At 38.8% G+C, this 21,181-nt stretch overlaps 1 protein-coding gene across 1 annotated transcript in view; it reads right to left on the bottom strand.

Moving 5' to 3' along the window:
* ptprja (protein tyrosine phosphatase receptor type Ja) overlaps positions 1-20,242 on the bottom strand; it is a 38,344-nt gene extending 18,102 nt beyond the window's left edge. Inside the window, exons 1-4 of the mRNA XM_028586375.1 lie at positions 20,045-20,242; positions 3,787-3,808; positions 3,309-3,512; positions 2,870-3,130 (exon numbers count right to left, since the gene is read on the bottom strand). Of these exons, the coding sequence (XP_028442176.1) occupies positions 2,870-3,130; positions 3,309-3,512; positions 3,787-3,808; positions 20,045-20,113 (556 nt within the window). The 5' untranslated portion in view covers positions 20,114-20,242. The remainder of the gene's footprint in view (positions 1-2,869; positions 3,131-3,308; positions 3,513-3,786; positions 3,809-20,044) is intronic.
* Between the last annotated feature and the right edge of the window lie 939 nt (positions 20,243-21,181).

Below are 21,181 nucleotides of genomic sequence, written 5' to 3'. Positions count from 1 at the left end.
TCAGAAAACCGCTAACTCAAGTTTAAGTCTAATTAGAGCTGGGCGATATGGAGAAAAGCAGATATCACGATATTCTTGACCAAATACCTCGATATCGATATTGCGGCAATATTCTAGGGTTGACAATTGGTGCTTTAACAAAATATCTTCACACTTAGATTTTAGATAAATAATCATCAGTAATGTGGACATAATGTCTATGTGGGGAAAAGGCAAATAATAGAACAGCTAGAACAGTCTGGTAAGTTCAGAAAAGTACATCACTTTACTGTAATGTAGCCTTTAAAACCAGAAAAAGACAACACTTATGTCATATCACGATATTACGATATCCAAAATCTAAGACGATATTTAGTCTCATATCACTATATTGATATAATATCGATATATGGCCCAGCCGTAAGTCTAATACAGTCTTATACAGTTAACCTGGAGGATAACTACAACTGACTATGATATTAATGTAGACAGTGAACCACTGCACATCTTACTTGTATACAGTGACAATGTATTTGCGTCTCCTAAAGTTGTATTATCTCCAGCCACTGCAAGGACAGTCAAATTGTACTGCACCCCAGCAGTCAGCCCAGTGACACTTATGTTTGTTTCAGTAACATACTCCAGTTATTTAACTCCAGTTATTTGTTCCATCTGTCCATTGTACTCTATAGGAGTTACGTCAATGACAAAATGTTTCAGAAAACCCCTCTGGTTTAGTCCACGTCAGAAATAATAGAGGATGTTGTGATATTAGTGACACTGAGGTTCCTGACAACGTTAGGCTCTGTGAGAACAGAGAGGTGTCAAATTGTAATAAAGTCAAAATATGTTTGACAGTCAAATATGAGTTCCATCTGTCCAATGACAAAATACAGGGAATAACTTCATCAGACAAACCACTAACCAAGTTTAAGTCAATAAAGAAAATATGACAGTCAAATATGAGTCAATGACAAAATACAGGAATAACTTCATCAGAAAACTAACAGTTAACCTGGAGGATAACTACAACTGACTATGATATTAATGTAGACAGTGAACCAACTGCACATCTTATTTTGTAATACAGTGACAATGTCTATTGGGGAAAAGGCAAATAATAGAACAGCTAGAACAGTCTGGTAAGTTCAGAAAAGTACTCCTTTAAAGTTGTATTATCTCCAGATATCCAAAACTGCAAGGACAATCAAATTGATATAATACTGCACCCCACAACTGACTATGATATTAATGTAGACAGTGACACTTATGTTTGTTTCAGTAACATAATAACTGCACCCCCAGTTATTTGTTTCCATCTGTCCAGTTATTTGTTCCATCTGTCCTTTGTACTCTATAGGAGTAGCTGTTTCCCTCTGGTTTAGTCCACGTCAGAAATATAGAGGATGTTGTGATATTGGTGACACTGAGGTTCCTGACAACGTTAGGCTCTGTGAGAACAGAGAGGTGAACGCAATAAAGAAAATATGACAGTCAAATATGAGTTACGTCAATGACAAAATACAGGAATAACTTCATCAGAAAACCACTAACCAAGTTTAAGTCTAATACAGTCTTACACAGTTAACCTGGAGGATAACTACAACTGACTATGATATTAATGTAGACAGTGAACCACTGCACATCTTACTTGTATACAGTGACAATGTATTTGCGTCTCCTAAAGTTGTATTATCTCCAGCCACTGCAAGGACAGTCAAATTGTACTGCACCCCAGCAGTCAGCCCAGTGACACTTATGTTTGTTTCAGTAACATAATAACTCCAGTTATTTGTTCCATCTGTCCATTGTACTCTATAGGAGTAGCTGTTTCCCTCTGGTTTAGTCCACGTCAGGGATATAGAGGATGTTGTGATATTAGTGACAATGAGGTTCCTGACAACGTTAGGCTCTGTGAGAACAGAGAGGTGAACGCAATAAAGAAAATATGACAGTCAAATATGAGTTACGTCAATGACAAAATACAGGAATAACTTCATCAGAAAACCACTAACCAAGTTTAAGTCTAATACAGTCTTATACAATTAACCTGGAGGATAACTAAAACTGACTATGATATTAATGTAGACAGTGAACCACTGCACATCTTACTTGTATACAGTGAAATTATCTTTGCCTCTACTTGAGGCTCTGTGAGGGAAAAGGTATTATGGGAAAATAAAGACTTTTTAAAACCATTTCATCGCACAAATTCTTCTTTGAGTCAGTCACAATAGTAACAGTGCAACCAGAGTCACGTTGCCTCAGCGCCATTATCAAGCTGCCTACATGCAGCTGGAAGTTTATCTAGCATTTTTGTGTTGCGACACTTCTTAAGGCACCCAGCGTCATCTTTAACAAGTGACCAAAGCCCCTCATCTGACTTCTGCTATAACAGAGTAACAGCAGCTTGACATAAAGACATCCCTGAGTCACTAGTCCAGTAACGCAACAGCAGAGTGCAGGATAAATACAAGATGAGTTAGACAGAAATAAATAGTGCAAATGGAAAAAAACTACTGACTGTGGCAAGTGTGTTTCAGAGCACAGTTGCCCCTCCAAGAAGCTACAAAAGTCAAAAAAAATCTGTGTTGTAAAATAAAACAACCTTTCCTTAATTGTGACTGACTACCACGTAGGAAAGCAAAGCGGAGAGGACCAAACCATTATTTATGAGTAAAATCTGTAGGACTTAGTATAATTGTGATGTGCCTTGATTTAAAATAAATACCACGCAGAGGGATGTCAGTGACAGTGACATTCCTGACTGTGAGTGACCGAGAGGTGGATGCAAAGAAAACAACAATGGCAGCAGAATATAATTCATATATGACAAAGTACAGGAATAGTACCATCTTACAACATAAGCCAAATTTAAACGTCTACTTACTTGTGTACTGAGAAACACTGACTTTCTCTCCTTCAGTAATGCCATCACCTGCCACTGCAGTAACAGTAATGTTATACTGGACGCCAGCAGTCAGGTTAGTAATGTTTTGCTGAGTTTGAGTCACACTGACATTGCCATTTACATTTCCATCTGTCCATTGTACTCTATAGGAGGAGCTGCTTCCCTCTGGTTTAGTCCACGTCAGAAATATAGAGGATGTTGTGATATTATTGACATTGAGGTTCCCGACCACTTCAGGCTCTGTGAGTGAGAGAGAAGTCGGAGGGAGTAAGAATGCATATGCCATGTTCTCGTTGCTCATCATTAGTGTAACACAGTATAATCATCTTTGTATTTGATACTATACTGTATACATGCATTGTTGTAGACATGGCAGTGGTCAGGAATATAAGCGATTTAACAAAGTAAACACACTTACTTGTGGTGGCCTCTGTACAGCAGTTCAAACAACTACTGGAGATTTGATAGACTGTTCCAGGAATCAAATCAGTTATCGAACCATTTTCAGGGATTGAGATTGATTGATTGATGATGGAGAGGGTGCAATTTGGTCTGGATCCAAACGTGACTGTTTTTGTCGTCGTTGTAAATGTTTCCGTTTCATTGCTGCGACATTTGATACCTAAGACATAAAAGAAGAAGAAGACAAAGACAAAGAAGAAGAAGAAGAAGAAGAAGAAGAAGAAGAAGAAGAAGAAGAGAAACAAGACAAACAATAAGAAATGAGCACAAATACCTTTTAACAAGCTACATTTCCGCAGCGATATTGACAGGAGTGACCCTAATTAACAAGCCTATATTACATTAAAAACAAAATACAGTATTTAAATATAAAGAGACAATTTAACAGAAATGTGGCACATTAAGAAATAAAGAATCAGCACATGTGTACTTACCGGGACATTGTGCTTGGGAGATCTGTGGAGAGAGAAATGCAAAAGTAAATAAATGATCTTGCACCAGCAGAGGTCAGCATTGAGTTGAAAACAGCTTCAAAGCATCAAACCCAACCACCTGTTTAATGTCACATGGCATCAGTAAATTTAGCAACAACTGATAGTAATGTTAAATAGGTCGTGTCTCCTCACTTTCTTAAACCCCAGCCTTTTGTGATCCCGTCCTTCCAGTGAAACCACATGTAAGGCATGTTTCCCAATGTGAAGGTCTAAATGCTCTTTCAAAGCCCTTCCTAGACTCCCAGGAATTACATTCTGGTATATTAATGCGCTCTTCATAGGGCTGGGTATCAAACATCAATACATTCTGAGCCCATAGCACTGATTATCAAATGTGTGAAGGGTCAAACATGCTTATATTTAATAAATAATAATAAACTTGTAGTCCATATAGCTCAGAAAAAAAAGAGCTTTGGTTTATTCATCAAGACACGTTCTTTTCAATGGTGCAAACAAACGCACAAAAGCTCAGTATTATGGGAGAAAGTCCCTTTGTAACTGACGAAAAGATCATGTTTGTGTGTCAGTTAGTGCAAACAAAAAAGTAGACCCTGTTAATAGCCGACCATCGGTAATCATTCTGTGGCCTCAGCTAATGATCAATGTGTGAAACTGTTGAAAATACTGTTCTTCCTCCTTTCTCTGGATAGCTCATCTCTCACGCTCCAAAACAATTGTCACAACAGGTTTCTGACAGTAAACAATATCATCACGCCTGAGGACGTACAAATTCATGTCCACAAAACTTCAACTCTGCATTTCTACCGTGGTTATCGTCCTAGTCCTGGTATCTGGACTAAACACACAGCTCTGATACCACATTACTTATTAGCGAAAACGTAATCAGCCCAGCGTCACTCACTGTTGCCTTTCAGTATGTTTTCCACATAGCTAAACATTAAACACATAGCATCATAGTTTAAACCTGCATCATTCTCTCCACCACAAAGACAAACAATTAATAATTTACTCCTGATAATGATAGAATAGATTTTACAGCAGTCCTGCATCACACAAGACCTGATCAGATCGTACTTTTAAATGAAATAGGCTATGTCAATGTTAAATATTACAATAAACACAATAATCTCGACTAACCGATTATTCACTTCAGCTTTAATTAAAACTATCATGAAGGTAGGATTCATTACACTGCCATTGGGTTAAACTGCATTATTTAGAGTTGGTGTACTTAATTAAACCACAATAAGCAGCTGAGTGTAGCCTATATCTCTTGTATTTATTCCTATTCAGAATTATACTTACATTGTAAATCTTGAACATGCTTTGGCAATATTGTACTTAATTATAGTCATGCTAATACAATTTTGAATTACAAAATGTATATAAAATAGAACGGAATAGGATAGGTCTAACTACTACTCAAAAATTGTCAGACCATGAAACCAAGAAAGAAAAGGTTCATTCTGCATCAAATGTTGGCCCCTTCACCCACCCGTCCCTGGAGACCGGTGTCTGCGCCTTAACGTTTCTTTTTCTATTCACGACAGTGACCCTTCCCTTCCTCCCATTCCTCTGGGACTCTATTCTTCTTTCTGAAGTACAGCAGTGCCACACGGTTCACGGGGAGTTCAAGGGCTTTGAGGATCTGGTGAAGGCTTTGTTCATAGTGCATGAGAATATACAGTACAGTGTGTTGAGACACGTTATCATCAGTAGAGGTATGACATACATTTTAATGAAATATAATTCATATGTGTGTTTCACCTTTTACGGAAGTCAGCATTTGATTCTCGAAAGTCCTCATGAATTATTAACCATCCAACCACCACCGTTGAATTATCAGGTAGTATGAAAAAATCCTGTCACTCTGTGTAGATTGTGTGCATTAACGGGAAGAACAGCCTGTATGAGGAAGGATACATGCATGACTATACTTCTGCTGTTTGTGCAAGGTGTTAGCACAGCTGAGCTTCACACTAACGCCCTTTCAGAGAAAGTGTAAATGGGTAAATGGCTGACAATTTCTCACTATCTGTAATTTAGTGACATATTTACACTTTACCACCGTAGTAGATGTTTTTTTTTATCTTTAAAAGAGCATTCCCCACAGCGGTATGATCCCCTGTATTTATATAGCACTTTTCTTAACAAAGTTACAAAGTGCTTTACAGAGAGCAAAATACTATCAAACCTTTTAAACTGTTTTACTGTACTGATGGTGTGGGCTCATTGCTTTTGCACATTCAGTGCAGTATGTAGGGTTGTTTCTTAATGGCCCTTAACTGACATTTTACAGCGATATATCTTCTTCTACTTTCTCTGCCAATCCAACATTAAACGCAAACACATACATGCATCATCATAACACTAATGTGGATGAAGATATTGAGTGTACGTATAGAGACAAATGTTACTTAAAATTATACACATCTGCCAAATTCACAGTTGAGTGAGAAATGACCTTGGAGAGTGATAACAGTACAGTTTGTGCTAAATGTTTTTGTTGCTGTGGAGAACAGTATTTAGTCAGTCAAGTCCATATTTACTTAAGAATAAGACTGGTAAAGACTCTGTATTTTTCTTATTGTTAACAAATCCACTGAAAACAGTGAAAACCATAAAGTGATCTTATACCAACAAGTAGTGCCTGTGTGGCCAAAGCACCAGCTAAGAAACAACAACAAAAACAGTATTACTTTGTATTAAGTTTATAATGTTAAGTTCTTGTCTTTACTGTAGGCCTACAGTAGCTGGTAAAGCTTGTTGTGTCAAACTGCACTGAGGCTAAAACAGGCTACAAGGAGGATGCTGCAGCTTCACATGCTAACTTAATGTAACTAAACTTCAAAAGCATAACACTTTCAAAAGATAAAATTATGATTTAAAATAATTTAGATGAGTTTCTGTAATGACGGGGGTAACTTGCCATAATAAACCACAGATAATTATCACCAAGCTCTGCAGCTCTAGCTATTAACCCTTGTTTAGCTTTCCAACCCTGTCTTTAGGTTAATTTGGGTTGTACGGCCTGCAAATTTCCCATTTGGTTCAGTCTTCCCTCTCTTCAACCCCATTTTCAATGGAAGCAAGTAGAAGTTTTAGCTTAAACGTCCAGTGTGTAACGTGTTTAGTTGTTTATTATGAAAATCTGTGCTGCCCGTTCACAAACTTGTCCTTTTTCATGAATATTTACCACCACCATTAATTCCAAGTATTCCTTTTGGCTTGAAATTTTACATTTTACATTTGCATTTGCATGAACTGGGGTAGACGCTCCATATTCATGCGCCATCTTGAAATACATTAGCCGGTAAGGGACATACAGGACATACTGCTCCGCCTTTCGCGTTTTAAACTCACAGGTGCTGCTAATGCTGCTAATGGGTATCGTAGCTTCCCGGCCCCGGCAAGTTTGAAGAAGGAAACACGGAGAACCACACGTATTCAAAATCCAAATTTCAGGAACAGGAGTCCTCTTCTTCGGACAGAAAAAGAAAAAGGATATTGTAAAGAGCAAGAGGCCGGCGTCATCAGAAAAAAGCGTGAAGGCTATCGTAGCTGTAATACGGACTTTGAACTGCGTGGTGCGCGAGAGAGTTGATTGCGGGAGAAATGGGAGAAAATCCTACACATTGGAAGTTTGATAAACACACTGTATGTGTGTATGTACAAAATAATGCCAATACAGTAGACCATAGATATCAATACGTATCTATGACAGTAGACAAGCTACGTTAGCTAGCAGGATGAAGCTAGCAGCTAAAGATATTTTTCTCAGGACTTGACTAAAACAATGCAAAGAGGAGAGTAAATATTAGACTTACAGTACATTCATAAGGTGGTCAAAAACATGAATCTAAATGAATGGTAATATGTCTCTGTCTTGGCTGGATGTGTAAATAGACAACTGTTTGCTAATATGTTAGCCATATCAACCTAATAAGGCAATAATATAGTAAAAGACTTTGTCATGGCAAAGAAAGCACAGGTGTGACAAATCATATTACTGAGGGCTGCATTCCATTTAGGTATAACAGAAAGCCATTCAGTGAGCCTGCATGCAAAATACCAGGGCCCAGGAAAATAAAGAACCTAAATAGAGTGCATGATTACAGTAATCTTGTTTGTTAAACTTGTGCTTTTCCTGCTATGACATGTTAAGATGCCATGAAAGAAGTCACAACAGGAAGACATTTTCAAACATTAATTGACATAAATTGTATCATTTATGCTTTTAACATGGCCTGTTTAATTAGATTCCGTCCTACCAATAGGACCTTGTGGAATTTTGAATAAAAAAATAAGGAAAATAATTTTAATAAGAACCTCATTCAAACTTTAATCTTTTGTCCTGTACTTCATTTGGGGTGGAATCTGTGAGTTTTCTGGCCATATGATTAGTACAAAACCAACCTCATCGAATCTAGATTTAGATAACTCCTACAATAGATTCTTAGCCTGCTTATAAGCAGAACTACCACCGTAGGGTTACAACATGTTAAGATGCCATGAAAGAAGTCACAACAGGAATACATTTTCAAACATTAACTGACATAAATTGTATCATTTATGCTTTTAACATGGCCTGTTTAATTAGATTCTGTCCTATATGGACCTTGTGGTAAGATGTTTTCTAAGCTGCTGTTAACAAAAGTCAAGAATGAACTCTAAACATCAACAACTATAGGCCTACATTTAGTATGTAAAAGCCAAGTATGACAATCTCTTTTCATCGTCAAGTATTCATTTTTAATTGACCTCTGTGGATATGATTTCTCTGAGCTAAAATTCCCAAATGTTTTATTTCCCTTGGCACTGTTCCTTAAGTATCAATTATTTTCTTCCTGACTAAATAAACAAAACAACATCTCAAGCCATTATGCTTTGGCTCTGACTCAGAGAGCCGAAATAACCCAGGCTCAAAGTCCCATTTGGGAAATACTGCCCTAGAAATACTTAAGTTCAACTAATGGTTCATTTTTTTTCATGCATCTACTGGTACTCAGCCCCACACATCTGTACATCCTCCCTCCCTGCTTTAACCCTCAGCTGTAGTCTGTCTCTTAACTCAGGACCTTATTGGATCACTTGGACAATTATTGGGCAAATCATTATGGTGTTAGATACGTGTATACTGATGTGTATAATCACTAGTAGTACAGATTTTTATTATATGGAAGCCACTAAAATCAGAGGAGAACAATGCCTTTGCTTGCCAGCATTAAGTATTCTAACCATTAGACTCACACTTGAGGAGGAATACTTAATGTTCATTGTGAAACACACTTGGCTAGGACTCAGTCAATGACCCCTTTGCCCTGTGTACAGTATCTGTGACCTTTGACTGGGCCTGTCTGCATGGGGAGGAGAAGGAAATGGCTGTGCTGACCACTATATAAACATTACATCAACCCAAAAGGCAGCCTGCCTGCCACTCTCTGATTCCCTTTCATTCCCAACAGTCTGCCTTTGCTGCTGATAATGCCCCAGTTCCTTCCTCCATAATAACACTCAGACTCAGTAACAGTCCAGAAATCACCTTGTTTGCTTAGGAATCAGCCCATTTACCGTATCTCCTCATAATCTGATAACTTGGAACAACAATGTAAGAGGGGGAAAAAAAAGCACAATACTTCATTACTGTTCCTCGAATTACGCTTAGGTTCCAAAAGGTGGAGGAAATGCTGGTGGTGCCCTTGTTGAATTGCTGAGCGGAGAAAGGATTTCTGTAGTTTCTGCAACATCACGTTATCTGACTCCGTCCAAAACATGTGCGTGTCTTGATGATAGCAACACAAAACAAGGTTCACAAGGAAGAAATGGAGAAATGCATAATGTTGTCAAGTCTTCTACTTTCCTCTGTCGATTTTTCCTTTCCTTTTTCTAGTTGACCTTTTCCAGTCTTTTGTACAGTAATAGCTTTTTTGTCAGCTGTCTAGTGTATGTCATTGCCAGTCACTCTTCACTTTACCCTTTTTCTTCTTCTTTTTTCTTCTTTTCTCCTCTTGCAGGGTTTGTTGGGTTGAAAGTCGTGATTCTCACTTTCTTCTGTCAGCCTCTAATAAATTGGCAGCTTGTTCGCTTTTTAAAGTTCATTGCCTCAGTGGCTCATGAGCGACCTACTCATTGTTTCTCTTCTAACATAACTTCCTGTCACTTCCTGAGCCCACCCAGAGACCACTGATAACAGATGTGAACAACATAAAGGACTATTAAGTTAAGCATGATGCTCGACTTCATACCCCCAGCTCATTAATGTCAAATAAAGGAAGAAAAGAGCTACATGACATTGGCTTATAAATCAACGGTTGTCTCACTTAAACTGGTATTGGTTCCCTCAAAGCATTGCTGTTGCCAAAACATCACTTGAAAGACTGTCCTGTTCCTTCCTCCACAGTGTGCCATGTGTAATTATCTCATGTCAATCCGTACCTTTAGGTTTGTTTTCCATTATCAATGACCCTGAATAATGTGTTATAAATGCAAGTTTAAGTTTTTGTATTGTAATTTAAATTCAGTCATGGGGTTCAATGGAATTACTAGGTTTGGTCATGTATTAAAGTTTGTTTCTAACTGTATCGCGACACGTTGAGATCTTTGCTTCCGATTTATTCACAGTGTAAGGGGAAATCATGGCCTTTGACCTCTTCTGAGCTACAAGCACTACAAGAGAACCTGTGCTGCAGTTTACCTCTTAAAGGGTCAGTTCACCCAAATTCCAAAAGATGTTTTTCTATTTACCTCTCTAGTGACTAGTACTTCTCTTTCAGTAGTCTGTATATATAAATAAAGGCCCAGATCGTTACTAATATTACCCCTATATTCAATACCACAATACACGCATCTACATGCATAACTCTGGATTGGTCCTAAAGTGTTGGTCCTAAAATATACTACCCAATTAAAAATTGACAATTGGAGATAAAAGATCAAATTATAGTATATTATAATCCACCTGATCCAAGACCTGGAGACTCAAGATTTAGATTCAGTTCAGTTGTTCAGGAGTTTTATGGGAAATTCACATCCTTATAGAGGTCTTTTTTATTGGTGTCAGTTAAATCCAGAGTCACTTACTTTCATTAAAATACGTCAATCTTTTTTGGTGTGTTCAGTTTCCTGCCAGGACTGACAGACTGCAGCAACATAACTGTATACATGTAAGTTAGTAAGAAAACAAATTAACTAGGTACAGAACATTTGAATTAAATGGTTTATTGGTCTACTGTTGATTTATTTGTTTTCTACATGCAGATGATCCCTTTAGATGTCTGTGTTTAATATATTTGTATTGTATATGACATGGCATTTGAGAGTGATAGCATTTCTGTGAGAGTACAAATGGCACAAAACTCCACAAGTGAAATTCATAAATGAGCGTCCTCCTGCTGAAAACTATAGGAACATGAATCATGAAAAAAATGTAAAAAATGCGAAAGCCACGTCTGAAAATATCCACTGCCTCCAAAAAACTCCCTGCCCATGACGGCTTTAGCTATGAGTGTGTTTGTCTCCAGGCACGGTATCAGCCTCCCACACCGCAGTCCTGCCGCTGCTATCGCATGCCACATCAGAGGCTATGGAAATGAGTCACGTGGTATTTACTGTTCCCAGCACTGTGCAGAGCTGCTGCAGATACCCATCTAAGTACAACGCACTTGTCATTAGAGCTTCCTTCTCATGCTGCCAGCCACGCAGCAGGAGAAAGATGTGCATGAATGCAGACATACCAACACCCACAGATTCTGGACACAGAGGGCTGGGCCATTACGCTGAACATAGAAGTGTGATCAGTGGGATGTTTGAAAGGTGTTAAAGTGGAGCGTGGGGTGTGATGTGTGCTTGTCTACAGGGTAAGGAAGAGCAGAGAAGGCATAGTGTGGGTTTTGTAATATTAGTGACTGGCTTCTTTGTGCTGTATTCAAGGATGTAATTAATGTCTTTAAATGATGAAAGAAACTATGGCTATATACAGTACGTCATTTGACATTTTAAATGTAGACTCAGAAGAAGAATATATTCTGGGATAGACTCCTGCTCCGTGTGACCCTGGGCAGCATGATCGGTTTCATCCTGAGAGGAACATAAATATCTGTTTTAAATCTCGTGGCAAGAATTTCACTTAATAAGAAAAATGTCAACCTGCTGGTGGTACTAAAGGAAACGTCAGGAAGTCATTAGGATATGTCCCCTGGGGACCATGAATACCTGTACAAAATGTCATGGCAGTGCATCCAACAGTTGTTGAGATATTTCAGTCTGGACCAAAGTGGTGGAGCAACCAACAAATAGCCTTTAAAGACACTCCTCTTTCAACATTTCAACAACTGCCACAGACAGTCTGTTATATGATCATTTTGTACTAATGGGGCATTACAAATCTTATTTAAAGCACTATAGTACTCCATCTGAAAAGGCAGTGTGATCGAGTGGGAGAGAGAAAAGTGAAACAAAAGAAAATAATAATTTTTCATCCCAACTAAAGCCTTGCATGGTCGTGACTCGTTCAGAGGCCACTGGTAGAATGATAGCTATCTGCTGACAATAAGGCCTTTGAGGCCGAGAGAGGAGCCTGTGTCTCATTTACATGGATTCGGGAACTGTGAGTCTTTGTAATTCATCTTGTACACGCTGAACATCCAGTCACAACCCTGGTCGACAGCAGTCTGTTTGGGGATTTAATTTGAAACTGGACTGTCCTGATACAGATGGAGGGGGGTTGGGAGTGGGCAGAGGCTGCAGCATTCCACAAAGGAGAACTTGACTTGTGACTTTTGCACTTTAGATCAATAATGGGATGCAAGCATTCTAATCTGGATACAGTGAGACAAATACATTTTGGAGAGGGATACTTGTGTTCACATCAGACGTCATGAAGTCACCACACGTCATCCACATTTTATAGTAGTGCAAGGCATAACAGAATAGCAGCTCGCCAGAAAGATAAGTGTTCATCAGTCCAGACGGGCCAGTTCTTGTAAGTGTTAGAAAAGGTCTTGTTTCCTTGTTCTGAGATGTCCTTTATTGATAGCAAAGTTACCATTTCTGCATGCTGTCAGGAGGTACAGACAGAGAAAGTGAGAAACAGATACGGATGGGAACAGAGAAAGGCTCCATAATCATGCAAAGCGTTGTACTTTTCCTGTGTTACTAATGTGTCAAGCTGTGACTTTGCACGCATTTCTCTAGACTGCGCCTAATAAAACATTTTTTTAATCCCATTTCCAAATGATTTCCATGATGGCCAGACAAAAGTCACAAAAAGCTCCTTAATAAAAAAAACAAAAAGACGAACAGTATATTAACTACTGAATGGACATGTTATTTCAAGCAGAAGAGCTGTCTTTATACTGTAGACTGGAATTGCCTGAGAGAAAGGACAGAATTATTAAAGAAGTTAGATTTAAAAACTGAATTATGGATTAACATGTTAATGTGCCAGTTCTGTTTAATTTAGTGTTATATATTAATTTAATAAGAAACACTGCCTTTTTATTATCACGAGTATACTGTACATACATGTCGCTACTGATTGGGTGTCACCTTTGACTCACCCACCAAACGATAAAAAACATCTCAAAGCCTGTTGCACACCATTCCGAGGAAACATGTTGTTCAACCAGGAAACTGCAGCAAAACGGTGCACACCGTTTTAAGATTAAACGCGCCCCAGGTGTTTTCAATTATTCTGCCTAAGTATACCTCTTCAGAGATCTTTTTGATTAATGGAGTTTGGTGACCTCATATTATTCCATCATAGCTCTACTTGCCCAAAAAAGTGATAACAGTAAAGATTCCTAAATTATTTTTACCCCAAGAAATTATTCTTTTCACCAGATACATATAGACTTTTTTTTACATTTACATTACATTACATGTCATTTAGCTGACGCTTTTATCCAAAGCGACTTCCAATTAAGTGCTTTCAACCCTGTAGGTGCAAGTACATTGGCTTTAAATAAGCAAAACTACAAAGAGCCATATGAGATTGCAGCTTTAATAAAAATATATAAATATATATATATATATAGCTTCTTTTTTTTATCTGAGGTGCAGTCAGAAGAGATGTGTTTTTAGCCTTCAGCGGAAGATGCGTAGGCTTTCGGGCCATCCTGATGTAGGGAGCTCATTCCACCATTTAGGAGCCAGGACAGAAAACAGTCGGGACTTCGTTGAGTGATTAGTTGTCCCTCGCTGTGAGGGGGCAGCAAGCAGGTTGGCTGAGGCAGAGCGGATCAGCAAGTGAATGACAGACCCGAGAGAGTTGGTGTACAGAGAAAAGAGGAGGGGACCCAGGACTGATCCTTGAAGAACCCCAGTTTTGAGTGGGCAAGGTTCTGAGGTAGATCCTCTCCAAGTTACCCAGTAGGTTCAGTCTGTCAGGTAAGATGTGAGCAAAGAGAGCGCAGAGCCTGAGACACCCAGATCCTGGAGTGTCGAAATGAGGCTCTGGTGGTTCACTGTGTCAAAGGCAGCAGAAAGGTCCAGAAGGATGACGACGGAAGAGAGAGAGGTTGCTCTAGCGATGTGAAGCTGCTCAGTGACAGCAAGGAGGTTTCTGTTGAGTGGCCAGCCTTGAAGCCAGACTGGTGGGGATCAAGAAGGTTGTTCTAGTTGAGATACTGTAAGTATAGAGTTGATTATAAATGGCATTCTCAAGAATTTTGGCTAGAAATGGAAGAAGGGAGACAGGTCTGTAGTTATTTACTTCAGACAAATGTTGGTTTTTTGAGTAGTGGGGTCACTCTTGCCTCTTTGAGGGCGTCGGGGAAACAGCCAGTTGACAAGGAGATGTTGATGAAATGGGTGAGGACAGGAAGAAGGTCAGGAGCAATAGACTGGAGAAGGTGAGAAGGGATAGGATCAAGGGGGCAGGTGGTTGGGCGGGCGAAGGTAATTCAAAGTTTGATTTGGAGATAGAGGGGTGAAATAGGAAAGAGTACTGGATGTGATGGATGGAAAGATTATTTCAGGAAGCGTGGTGGAAAATGAAGAGCATATGTCATGGGTTGGTAGGAGGGAGGAGGTGGACTGGGGGAATCTAGGAGGTTAGAGAAGATGGAGAAATGTTTGTTGGGGTTGGAGAAAGAAGATTCAATTTTGGTTTGATAAAAAGAGCTTTTTGCTGCAGAAATAGAGGCAGTGAAGGAGGAAAGAAGAGCCTGATAGGTAAGCAGATCATTTGGGTGTTTAGATTTCCGCCATTTCCTTTCCGCTGCCCATATAGTTGATCTTTCAGCACGCACTGAGTCAGATAACCACTGGGCTGGGGAGGACTTGTGAGCCTGCCGTGAAGTAAGAGGAGTTTGGTGAGAGTCAAGAGAGGAGGATAGAGTAGAGAGGAGAGTGTCTGTGGCAGCGTAGGGAGGCATGAGTAAGAAAGAATCAGATGGAGGGAGGGTTGATAAAGTAGATAACGCCAGAGGAGAAGAAGAGAGTGAACAAATGTTACGGCGGACAGGTATAGTATCTCTTGAGATATGATTGTGAGCTTGGGAGAGTGGGAGAGAGTAAGAGATGAAGAAACGGTCTGAGGTATGGAGTTGAGTAACAGTGAGGTTGGATGTAGAGCAGTTTCTGGTGAATACGAGATCTAGGTGGTTGTCAGCTTTGTGAGTGGGTGGAGAAGGCGAGAGTGAGAGGGCAAAAGAAGAGAGAAGATGTACGAAGTCAGCTGACTTCCCTGTCTGGATGTTGAAGTCGCCCAGAAGTACCAGCGGAGGGCCAATTTCAGGGATGACTTTGACACAGATAACTAAAATTAGAACTGGATTGTGTAGGTTGGTGAACAGAGTTGGCCTATGAGATCCAAAAGACTACTGACATGCGTTATGGTGTAGACAAGCTTATCAATCTAGGACAATTAAAGTCAAAATCTCAAAAATTATGTTTCAAAGGGACACTGAAATTTAAACCAAGATACAAACTAAATAAAACAGAACACTAGAAATATTCACTGTAAACGGGTAGTCAACATGTAGACTTTGACGTGTACTGAAGAGGATTGGTAATGTTGTTAACGAGTTCAGAATGGAAAATGTCACTATGCAAAAAATAATTACTTTCAGGGAAGCAAAGTATTTCCCCTTTTTCTACTCTAACTTCCTTGCTTCTGTGCTTTTAGTGACTATGTAAAATGTACATAACAAAGACATAAATCGACCCGGTATTAAGTATAATTTATTATTAAGTAATGATCTGCAACCTCTCTGACTAGTTTCCTGACCAAAGAGGGGCACAAAGGTTAATGCCCCATCACAACAGTCACTTCCTAAATTCTGCAAGGAAGTGCTAACAAACACTCAGACCCAGATTGAATGGATAAGAGAACTGTAATGAAGCAACAAAAAAGGAGCGGAAAACAGACAACAGGCAGGAGGAAAGGGGAAAATCAATTAAGGAAAAGACAAGAATAAGAAAAACTATTATAATATGTGTTGTCCATTTAACCCTTGGGTTCTGTGTGGCCATCAACAACATCTGACCACTAAGATCCTATCTCAAACACGTCTCTTCAATTCAATTTAAAGCGTTTTATTGGCATTGCTTATATTGCCAAAGCAGATAACATACATAAACTACAGCATAAACACCAACTTAAACATTAAGTGATGAAGACACGAGGAGTACAATACAGCAAAATCGTTACACAACTTATCACATTGTTACAACTTTGTCACAGTGTAGCTCTAACATACAGGAACCTATTGATCTAGGTGGGTGTTTTGTTAGGGGTGGTGGTTTACTCCTGTGTGGTGTTTCCGTGGTCATCTCTTAATTTGTGGCAGGAGGCGACATAATCAGCTGCTAGGATGCAGCAGTATGAATTCTCCCCTAAAACAAATCAGTTTGTCCCTGTCTGAAAGTGTCTCGAATTATTTACATTGACTTTTAAATGTGGGGAAGAAGATTTGTCTAATTTGTTTGTATTTGTCACAGTAGAGTAGAAAGTGATGCTCTGTCTCTACTAGTCTGTCCTCCCTGGGTGTCCAGGTCTGTCTGTGGCGGCCGGTTTTCACAGCCAGACCGTGTCAACTCAGTCTGTACCTGCTCAGAGTCTTTCTGAGTCTTTGCTCACATATGGTGCTCAAGTATTCTGCTAACTGTGTATTGTCGTTTTATTGCTAAGTAACAATCAATTTGGCTCTAATGTTTTGTAGTGTCTTGCCAGTGTGTGATGTATTTCTCTTTTTGTCTGCAGATTATTTGGTTGGGCCGGATGGTTTGGGGGGTGTCCTGAGGTTCTGGGGGCTGTGCTGAGGAGAGGGAGCTGAGTGACAGGCCTAGCTTTTCTCTAAGTTGCTCTGTTGTAAGTGTAGTGCTTTGTAGTGGAAACTACGGGGGTCGCTTGTTTTCAGGTGGTTGTAGAATTTTATGGCTCTTTCAGATGTAATTTGGAGGGGATATTGACTTGAGTTCCACTCGGCAGGCATTATTTGGAATGTCTCTTGGCAGGTGTAATATGATTTTACAAAATGCTACATGGGTTTTCTCAATTGGGTGATTGTCCCAGACAGTAATTTTTAAATGTCTACTGAGCGGGCCCCTTATTTCACTGCTATATATAGCAATGGGTTCTGTTACCGATTAAAAAATGTTTAACCAAGTTTTAATTAGTAATTGGAATGTCTCTCTCTCTCTCTCTCTCTCTCTCTCTCTCTCTCTCTCTCTCTCTCTCTCTCTCTCTCTCTCTCTCTCTCTCTCTCTCTTGTTGCCACATTGGATTAAATTATTTCAATGTCTGTAACATACATTTGTTTTCTTTTTCTAACTTTAAAATGTATTGTCCCCTTTTACAGTATGTGGTTTGCCCTGTATGTGGTAAACCATTATTTGACACGTTTAAATTAGAAGATACTATCACTAGGAACTGACTGACCACATATTATATAATATCCTGAGTTCAGCAGATGGAAAGGAGACAATCAGGTCTCCATGTAATCCAACCATACGATGTGAGAGAGCAGCAGGCTCTGTCTCTAAATGAGAAAATCATGACTGTCGTGTCTCTTAACTATTAATTACTGACCACAACTTTAGACTCAACAATGTCAAATTTAAAGTGAAACGATACTGGATTCTCTTTCTTACAACATGTATTAACAATCCCTGAAAATGTGCTGTCATAACTGTACAACACAACAAAAGAATTCTCTTTAATACCGAAACATGCAGTTAAATCCATCTTATATAGACCATCACGCGAGTCTGTGAACCTGCCTTTCTCTTCACAGTATCAAACCCAACTGTGGTGGTGGCAGGTTACCATTTGCATGTGTGTCTTAATCTCTGCTTAATGTGTGTTCTCTTCATAGCAGTTGATTAAATCAACAAGCCCTTACCTTTACTTCCTCCAATGCAGTAAACATTAGTGTTTCACCATAACACAAAAAATTACTACATTTGAGAACCAATAAGACAAAAAGATCTTGACTTAGGCCTTCTTACTTGTATTTTCTGGAGCTTTCAACTTTACAGTCTTCATCATGATTATTTTGTCTAATAACTAATATTTCCGAGGTCAAGAATAAACTTTGATGCTAAATAAATAATATTCCAATCCGTGGGATCATAGTCTACAACTATTGCATGTGTATTTTGTAGTTTCATTTTACCATGACAGAACAAACCAATACATGATAATACGTAAAATGATGGGCCAATCATTCACGCACCATGTAACAATTTTTGCACTTCAACTACTACTCGAACTAAATTCCACTTTGAGCCTCAAAACTGCTGACAGGAAGTGAAATATTGTTGGTGCCCAGTTTGACTGCAACAAGGAGTAGATAATTTAATATTGTGTAACTAATAGTTATATAATTGTACACTATCATCATAGCAGGATTTCTTTGTTTAAATACCGGATGTTGGCACCAGGTTATGAAATGCAAAGTGTGTGTATTTAAATATTCCATTTTCTGATTCAAATGAGGTCCACCTTACAGTCTGTGTATAATGTTTAAGCTTTTTTGCATGATGTGACGGCATTAAAGCAGAGCACAGTAACAAGTTCTCATACCTAAAAGGGAAAATATGTTGGGGCTTTTTTTAGCGCCTTTGTTTTCTAATCTGATGCCTCTAACGAAGTTCTGGTTAAGAGATGGCAAATATTGGTTTATCGTTAAAGGAAGCCATCATTGACCGTTGGTAGGAGAAGTTACTCAAAGCGCTGTCTCTGGTGTCAAAGTCACACGGTTTACATTTTGTATAAGAAAAAAATACAGGAATGTTATAAGAAAAATGATGACTAATACGCTTAAAATTATGATAATTAAATGTAAGATAGGTAGTACTGATAATTTTTGGTGTTTGGGGTGAGGATTGGGGTTGATGCACTCATGAAGCAGCTGTTTTTTGTTATTTTTTTTTTGATGTGCACAAAGTTTTTGTGATGTGCACAAATAAGTGACAGGTACCATAGAGGTACCTGTCCCCAAAGCTCCTCGCCTACACGTTTTGAGGTAAGTGTGTTGTTGTGGCTGCAGGAGTGACAGGGACACTGAGCTGCTCTTCATTCCATTCCTGAGCCCCCACACATCCTCACATGCCATTCTCAACCTCTCTCCCCCTTTTTCCCCCTTTCTCCCCCTCTCCCTCTCTCTCTCTCTCTCTCTGGGACAAGTCAGGTGGGTCTTTCTTCAGGGGGATGCATTTTAACACAACACAACAAGTGCAATCCAGAATAAACAACTGACCAATAAAGATATTTCAAATACATATAGTATCTCTTTAGAGTACTTAAGCATTTCAAAGTAATGCATTTTTATTTTCACAAATAAATCCTACATCGATGTAGTCGCACCACGTCTTCCAATAAATAGCCCACCATTGTTACACCTCTCCAACTGAAGCTTGGCGTATTAATTACTGTCTGACATACATTTGAATCCAATTAAAACCCTCAACGGACTATTCTTCTCATAGGAAGCCATGACATCAAACCTTCTTTGGGTGAAATTGGTTTGTAACAGTTGATATTTGCTCTCATAAACTTTTCTCCTAAGTGTAGTCTGTAATAGCACCAACTACTCCTGAGCAGAGAAGTAAATCACCTCAGGGCACAGCAGCTACCTGCGCAACAGGTGCACTCCTACCCGCGTGATGAAAACTGACCTTCATCAACCAGAACAAAGCGCCCCGTTGTCATGAACAGAACAACACCAGCTGGTTCAATTCTGCGCAAAATATAAACGAATAAAAGCCTTTTTTTTTTTTTTTGTTTATTTACCTTGAGGAGAGCGCTGAAGACCAGGAGAGTCCACAGAGAGACGCTGCAGCGCAGCAGTGGCTTCATCATGCCGCCCGCTTTGGTAAAAACAGATTCAAGTGACTTTTCAGTTCAGAACTTTCATGTCCGAACTTTCTTTGTCGCTTGAAAAGACTCTCCACTATCGCTACATGAGGAGATTTAACAGTCAGAACTTTCTCTTCTCGCTGTTAAACGGGGAGGAGCGGCAGCCAAGCGCGTCACTCCGGGAAGTTTTGGTGAAGTGTGCCACTCCTCTCATCATCAGTTCCCCCCCTCCCTGGGGCGTAAATACACACAGTGGTGAGAGTGCGGGCTCGGACTACGTGTTGGGCAGAGAACGGGCCCTTGCGAGGGATTCTGTGAAGAAGAACTTGCATTAAATAATAAAAAAAGGTGCCATTATATAACTCATCTCTTTATTATTTGTAAAATAGTCAGTATCAATCTATAACAAAATGATATGCTTATTCTAGATAAACTAAAATAAACAAATAATAAATATTCAATTAATTGAATTAATTTGTTTTTTTTACATTTTTGGTTTGCAAGGGTTAAACTGCGCCTTCAAAAACTTTGTCATACAGATATGCAATGATGATTGCTGGGTAATATGTTTGTTGACTTGTCCAGTGTCAAGTCTTGATCATGTAATGAGATGATAAGATAGCCTATAATGTAGCTAGTTTAGGCGCAATATATATATATATATATATATATATATATATATATATATATATATATATATATATATATATATATATATATATATATATATATATATGTGTGTGTGTATATATACACTGTATATAATAATCTACTTTTATTCATTCATTCATTCATAACATGCATGAATGAAAAAAAGGAGCAGGAAGAATAAAATCTTATGGTACCTGTCACTTATTTGTGCACATCAAAAAAAAAATAACAAAAAACAGCTACTTCATGAGTGCATCAACCCCAATCCTCACCCCAAACACCAAAAATTATCAGTACTACCTATCTTACATTTAATTATCTTAATTTTAAGCGTATTATTAATAATTTTCTTATAACATTCCTGTATTTTTTTCTTATACAAATTCTTAAATAAATAAATATATACATATTGCCTAATGG

Source organism: Perca flavescens, chromosome 8, assembly GCF_004354835.1.
Source record: "Perca flavescens isolate YP-PL-M2 chromosome 8, PFLA_1.0, whole genome shotgun sequence".
Classification (NCBI taxonomy): Eukaryota; Metazoa; Chordata; class Actinopteri; order Perciformes; family Percidae; genus Perca; species Perca flavescens.
The sequence above is the reverse complement of the archived record's forward strand: the minus strand, read 5'-3'. Positions and strand labels throughout refer to the sequence as shown.